At 35.7% G+C, this 7,787-nt stretch overlaps 1 protein-coding gene across 1 annotated transcript in view; it reads right to left on the reverse strand.

Moving 5' to 3' along the window:
• Positions 1 to 431: 431 nt before the first annotated feature.
• The window catches only part of pth2rb (parathyroid hormone 2 receptor b), a 48,232-nt gene continuing 40,876 nt past the window's right edge, over positions 432 to 7,787 (reverse strand). Inside the window, exons 11-13 of the mRNA XM_081385546.1 lie at positions 4,547 to 4,685; positions 2,427 to 2,468; positions 432 to 2,291 (exon numbers count right to left, since the gene is read on the reverse strand). Coding sequence (XP_081241672.1) covers positions 1,722 to 2,291; positions 2,427 to 2,468; positions 4,547 to 4,685 — 751 coding nt within the window. The 3' untranslated portion in view covers positions 432 to 1,721. The remainder of the gene's footprint in view (positions 2,292 to 2,426; positions 2,469 to 4,546; positions 4,686 to 7,787) is intronic.

Raw genomic sequence — 7,787 nt, forward strand, 5'->3', positions numbered from 1 at the left:
GAAGCCGTCCATATGTTGATATTGTACATGACAAATGTTGACTTTATGTACAAGTATATATATATATATATATATATATATATATATATATATATATATATATATATATATATATATATACATACATACACACACACACACACACACATATATATATTGCCAAAAGTTTTGGGACATCTGCCTTTACATGCACACGAACTTTAATGACATCCCATTCCCAATACTTTTGGTAATATATAAATTTGTGATTTTTAGTTCAGTTATATCAAATCTTTTTGATATGTTTTTAAACTATATTACAAAGTGTTGTATACTTATTTCTGTGTTCTTGAAATCTTTATTTTTTTTACAATGTAAATTTAAGTGTTCTTGTTGACATGCACATCGTATGCACATGCAATATCGTTAGTTCATATTCTGAAATACAATGTATGATTAATTGCGTTTATTACACCTTTGCGTGAAACCTTAATACATTTAAAACAATTTAAGAAAAACATTTACTGGCAAACCGCAGTAAAAAAATAGCTTGATACAAAATTTGTACAATAAAACATTCATGCCAAGCAGCGACCAACTGACTGTCTTGCTAAAAGCATAATCAAATTCTTACATCGCAAAGCAGAACTCTGAACATTGGGTCGCATTCATAAAACACAAGCAGAACACATTTTTGTCTAAATTTATTGGTAAAACCAACTTATGCACAACTGGTTTTGCGAACAATTTTACAAACATAAAACAAGCGGAAGGAATTTGTGGAAATGATTTGAAAAAGCATTCTTGCATAAACTAAGAACCTGTAAGAATGATTTTACAAACTACTTGCGCAGAAATTCATTTGCGCAGTTCCATGAATGAATCGCATTGTTTGACTGAACAACATCATTTGATCGCCAAAAAACACAGTGACACTTTGTGAAGGAAATATTTACACACACTTAATTTGCTGATGTAAACAATCTTGTACGGCAGTGCGATGATGCTAATTTCCAGCAAAGAAATTAGTCTTTCTCGCAAACTGGGCTTTGAACGCAAGGCCTAGAAGTGAGTGAAACCAGTTGATCCAAACCAAACCCAGTATTTTCATGCATTATACAACACGTATAGCCTCTGTTTGTGATCGATTTTTAAGTAAAGGTGATATCAAAATGGACCCCATTTACTTCTGAATACACGTTCCTAGCAAACTCGCATTCAGATCTGGCTTCATTTTTGGTATATATGACCAGTTTTGACAATCCAATCAATTCCTGAAAGATAAAATTCAGGTTTATGTTTTTAATATCCTGTTTCAATTGTAAATACGTCACATTACGAAAGTGAAATGGGTTGCAAATGGCAATTCATTGTGATTTTTGTGATTTTCAAAATGGACCCCATTTACTTTCTTAATACACATTCTGGGTCTCACTATGAATCAATGCATGACATTCTAACGAAATTCCTGAAGGAAAATATTACGTTTTTTTTGTTGTTGAATATCCTGTTTCAATTGTAAATACGTCACATGACAAAAGTAAAATGGGTTGCAAATGGCAAGTAAGCATTAAATCAAAATGGACCCCATTTACTTTCTTAATACACATTCTGGGTCTTACTATGAATCAATCCATGTCGTACTTTCCCCCCCAAGCTCTTTTTCTGAGGCGACTTTCCTTTTACGCGGGCCACAGTAAATGGGTTTCAAACAGCAATTCACGTTAAATTAAATCTGCTTTTTAAAGTACTTCCTCTTCCTCTTGATCCAAACTTTTGTACCTCACAGATACAGAATCCTTCAGCCTGATGTCATCAGCGCATTTAGTGATTTCCTTAGGGGCGTCGTCATCGTCCCTCTTTATGATGTCATCAGAATCCACGTGGGTTGTGCTTTGTCCACTCTCTTCGAAGCAGACGCTGAGGGCTTCCCGTCGTACGGTGATGCCGTTAACTCTTTTAACGCTTTCTTTGAGCGTGATGTCATCGATGTGTTTGGCCTCCTCGTCGATTTCCTCCGGAATCGAAGGCGGGAGGCTCTCGATGTCCGAGTTGCTGAAGACGTACCCGGGCAAGGTGGCGTGTATATGCGAGGCGTGTGTGTGTGAGCTGACACTGGTTCGACCGGCGCAGCGGTACACCCTGCTGGTGTGGAGGGCAGAACTGCGGGTCACAGAGGTCAGCTGGAACTGGGCGCTGGCGCCACTGCTGTTCAGGACTGACCCGTAGCGGTAGTTCGCCAAAACTACAGGAACCTTCCAGTCAAACGCAAGCGTCCAACGGAGCCAAGTCTTCCGGATTTCAGTCTGGACCTAGGATAGAACCGAGGATCATGAGCAAAAAACAATGTTCTTGACTGACGTTAAAATCTTCGACTGAAAGGTAAAGTACGAACTTTGCTAAAGTGTCAGTATTTAAAATATAAATGTTGTTCCACCCACACTTACCTCTCCATTGCAGAAGCAGTAGATAATGGACACAAAAAATCCCTGAAAGAGAGCAATAAACACCAATTTCGTAAGTCAGAGAAAGTTTCTTGCCAAACTTGTTCATTATTAATTTAGTTCTTTGTTACTTTTTTTAAAACTTGTACTGTATATCTGGTTTTGCTATTTCATTTATCAATAAATATATGTATTATGTATATATTATTCATTTATTCATAAATAAATGCCCAAATCTAAATATTTAGACCTATTCTTAAATAAGAATAAGTATAAATGTTCAGTTTTTTGGCTTTTATTTCACAGGAAAGACAGAGAAGCAAGAAAAAAAAGCATCTTTTAATTTAAAATGTATTTTATTAAATTAAAATATTTTTTATTTATTTTAATCTTTATTTCACAGTAAAGACAGAAAAGCAAAGAAGAAAAGGTTCCGATGAACTTCAGCTCCAACTTTTAATTTATTCTGTTATTTAAATTTATTTACATTTTTATTTTATAGTAAAGACAGACAAAAAAGAAGGAAATCTTTTGATGTATCTCAGTACGAACTTTTAATTTATTTAATTTTAATTGTATTTATTTTTAGACAGACAAACTAAGCACCAAGTTTTAATTTAATTCATCTCAGTGTAATTTAATCTATTTTAATCTTTATTTCACATGCAGGTAAGACAGAAAAGCAAAGAAGAAAAGCTTCTGATGAAACCCAGCACCAACTTTTAATTTAATCTACTTCACAGAAAAGACAGAAAAGTAAAGAAGGAAAGCTTTCACTGCACAAACTTTTAATTCAATTTATTTAAATGTATTTTGTTTTAATTGCATTCATTTAAACTTTTATTTCTCAGAAAAGACAGAAGAGTAAAGAGCTTCTGCAACAACTTTTAATTTTAGTTTAATTTATTTTATCTATTCAATTATTCTGTATATTATCTTTAATTTATTCCATGTGGCATAATTAGTTTTGCAGTTCACACTGTCCACAGATAAGCAACAAAATGCTTTTGAAAAATATAACCGCAGTTATTTATCACGCCAACAGAGCCAATTAAACCGAAATGGAAACTGACACATAATTATACTCAGGGTTTCTGCAGGTTTCAGTAAGTCAAATTTAAGACCTTTTTAAGACATTTTAAGACCATAAAGATTGAAATCTATCTAGGATTATCTGATGTGAGTGTGTGAGAGAGAGGGAGAGGTAGAAAATTGTACTTTTGCATATTATACTGTAAAAACACAATTATTGTTCATATTAGTTGATCATAGTTGATCATAACTAGAGAGGAAATGATGAGATGATTAAAGTGACCAAAATTATAACGGTTATCACAGAACACTACAGAATGACGTCAATTCAACAAGTTTTATGTCGAAAAACAGTAAATAACAAATTGATTAGCATCAATATAAACTTTTTGTTTACGTAAACATTAAAATACCATTAAAAATGATGGCCAGATTTTAAGAGTGTCTTGCAACATGTTATCTACTAACATGTACAAGTTCAAATAAAGTTTTGACAAAAAAGGTTTTATACAAAGATAAACCTCATATTTCAGCCTTTAAATAATTTTTTTCCTTTAAATAATTTTTTTATAGAAAGAATGAGTCAAAAAAAGATAAATTACTGACATTTATACATTAGCTTATATTTATTAGTAGTGTTTGGGTGCACCCCCATCCTTCATGTTGACTGAGCTTTCAATGTTGTTATGGAAAGGGGTGATTGGTTGGTTCCTGTCACATGACCTGCGGTGCATTTGCGGCAATCTGAAAAGTTTAGATTTTTTCATCTCGTTGCGCCTGGTAAAAAAATTAGCGCGTCGCTTCAATTATGAGTGCGCTTGCCGCGCGCTTACATTTGAACAAACTTGAGCGCGCAAAAGACGCGATATGTGAACGGCCTCTGGCGAGCTAGCTCATTTCAAGCCACGAGCTATTGGTAGCACGCGAGCGACGTGTTGGAGACCCCTGCTCTAGGGCTCCGCTTTGTAGGCTACAACTACAACTTTTTAAGACTTTTTAAGACCCTGCGGAAACCCTGTATACTTAACGTTATCTAACGCCACATTAGTGAGTATTTATTGGGAGAGGAAATAGATTAGTCAGTAACTCACCTGGAAAGAGTTGAAGAAGAGTTCACAGTACATGCGCAGCTCCCAACCATGACCTGTGAATGTGTGCGGCATTCCCACAAACACGATGTAGTGGACGCCGAAAACCAGAACCAGAATCAATGTGGACTTGGCAAGCTTCCTGGACACAGACAGACAGACATTTTTCCATCACTATTTTTAACCCTTAAAGGGACAGTTCAACCTAAAATGAAAATGAAGTCATAATTTACTCACCCTGGTGTTGTTGTAATGCCGCATGCCCTTCTTTCTTTTGTGGACCACAAAAGGAGAGTTTTAAAAAAATGTCCCACTCGCGCTCGTCCATATAATGGTAGTGAATAGCAACCAGCATAAAGCTTTTTAAAAAGACACGAAAGTATCACAGAATGATCTTATGTGTCATGCTGTATATTCCCAGTGTTCTGGGGATATATACGATATCGATATGACATTTAATGTATTATTTAACGAAAATCCGGACCTTGGCAGTCGGTCTCTGCGTGATGTGTGTGTTCATGAGACTCTATTAGCTCAGCAGTTCACTGAGTCTCGCCCAGAAAAAGCACACAAGTTGTGAGATGCACAAACGTGACACGAAATGCAATCCATCTACCTTCAAATATATCCATTGTGTTCATGGTAACAAGAAGTTATCGAGTTCAACTATCATTCCGACTATCATCAGACAACGGAGTTCCAGTTCGGAGATTTTTGACTCTGTAACGAAAGTTCACGGTTACTTTGTTGGGATTTCTAGGCATTGCGAGTCGGAGTGAACTGCGGAGCTAAGAGTCTCTTGAAGACCAATGGCCAAGGTCAGAATTTTGGGTAAATAATACATTAAATTTCGTATATCCCCAGAAATATAGGACATGTGTCACATGGGATCATTCTTTGATAATTTTGCATCTTTTTTTAAAAAGCTTGATGCTGGTCACTATTCACTGCCATTATATGGACGAGCGTGTGCGGGACTTTTTTTTTTTAATTCTCCTTTTGTTGTCCATAAAAGAAAGAAGGGCCGACAACATTACAAAAACACCTGGGTGAGTAATTTTTTTATTTAATTTTCATTTTAGGGTGTGTGAACTATGGAAGCTTGTTTCCACCACAGAATAAAAATAAAAAAGGTAATTGCGACTTTTTATCTCACAATTCTGACTCTTTTTTCACAATTGAGAGTTTACATCTCGCAATTCTGATATAAAGTCGCAATTGCTAGAAATAAACACGCAATTCTGACTTTTTCAGAATTCTAAATTCAGTCTAAAAGTCAGTCTTTTTTTTCCTTAGAATTGGATTTTATAACTCACGATTGAGTTTATATCTAGCAATTTCTGAGAAAAGATGTCAGAATTGCGAGATATAAAGTTGTAATTGCGTGATATAAAGTCAGAATCGCGTGATATAAAGTCGCAATTGCGAGAAAAAAAAGTCAGAATTGTGAGTTTATATCTCACAATTCTGACTTAACACGCAATTACGACTTTATATCACGCAATTCTGACTTTATATCACGCAATTCTGAGAAATTGCGAGAAGTAAACTCTAATTGTGAGATAAAATGTCGAATTATCTTCGACTTTTCTATCTTATCTTTTAAGAACATCTTTTAAGATGTTTTATTCTGTGGCGGAAACAAGCTTCCATAACTATCCCTTTAACACCTTTACAATCATGATACAGTGATGGTGTTAGATGGTCATATTATGGTACTTTGAAATAAAGTGATGTGACGGGAAGGCCAAGTATAGTAATCTATACTCTGAATTTATACTCTAACACACAAACACACACACACACACAAGGGCACCTCTTTCGTGGTTATTGAGGGTGGAAGAGAGCGTATATAATACCAAATATACCATGGTACACCCATGGTACTTCCTAAAACATCGTCTTGGTTTTCACACCAAGTAAAGCGATGGAAAAGAGCCTACGTCTCAGCACTGAGAGCTGAGAGATTGAAGTTAAAATGAGAGCGAGACACAGAGAGCGTGAGAGTCAAAGTTCCTCTTGAGGCTTATTATCGCATTACAGGCCAGAAAATGAGAAAAGTTGAGTCGAGTTTTAAGTCAGCGGCATGCTGAGGAGACTTGCACTGAACTCAAATCCAATGTAAATTGCTTAATTACTTCAAGTTCAGAGCATAAGTCCGACTCTCATTAATAGCGAAGCGTGAATGTGCCAGTTCATCCGTAACGTCATTAATGGCTTTCATTGCCTGTATTAATTTCACCTGAGGTTATCAAACCCCTGTAGGTTTAAAACACTCTCCAGAAAGGGGCTCTAATTCTGTTCACACATGATTTGGGATTAATTCCAGTAATTTCCTTTAATGTTTATTTACAAAATTAACTGGTCTTAAATTAACTGGTCCAATGTTCAATCAAATGGACATCAGCACGTCACCATACTGGATTTTACTTGATTCACAATTATTAAATCCACATCTGTAACTTGTGGTTCTTAAAAACACGATACTTCAATTGCAAGGTTTGTTGAGAATCAAGCACTCATGGTTACATTTTTCGACCTAGCAACCACTTAGCAACCCCCCAAAATCCACATATACCATTCAAAACAACCTAGCAAACACTAAAAAACACCCAGAACACCCAAAAAAACACCTAAAACATCCCTGTCACAACCAATTACAATGCCACAGCAAGCACATGGAAATTATTCCTTTAAACACCCTTGAAACCGCAACACTGTAAACAATTATATGATCAATAAATTATGACAACATATCTTTTTACATTGCTTTAACTCATCAAAATAAGTTGAGCAATTTTCAACTTTTTTATAAGTTTTACAATATTCAACTCATTTTTTGAAGTCAGTTTGTTGTCATTTAAGTTTGTTGTCAAATGACTTAAACATCCAAGTTGATTTTGTAATGTGTAAGAACACACCAGCAACCACCCAGAACACCCTAGCAACCACCAAGAATACCCTAGCAACCATTCGGAACACCATAGCAACCAGCCAGAACACCCTAGCAACAATCCAGAACACCCATCGTGTTGTAGAGTTTTTTTTGTGTATGCACCACTTCAGTGTTGAGGATCATTAAAGAGCCACAGACAGTGAAACTGTGCTTCAAAGCCAAGCGAGGACTTTATCATCACAGACTAGATGGATTTGCTTGATAAACGTGAGCAATGATAAGAGACTATTGCTATACAGACTGATCTTACAGTCAGACTTTTACCCAGAAGGAGACACGCTATTAATG

This window comes from Scardinius erythrophthalmus (assembly GCF_964197995.2).
Source record: "Scardinius erythrophthalmus genome assembly, chromosome: 14".
Classification (NCBI taxonomy): Eukaryota; Metazoa; Chordata; class Actinopteri; order Cypriniformes; family Leuciscidae; genus Scardinius; species Scardinius erythrophthalmus.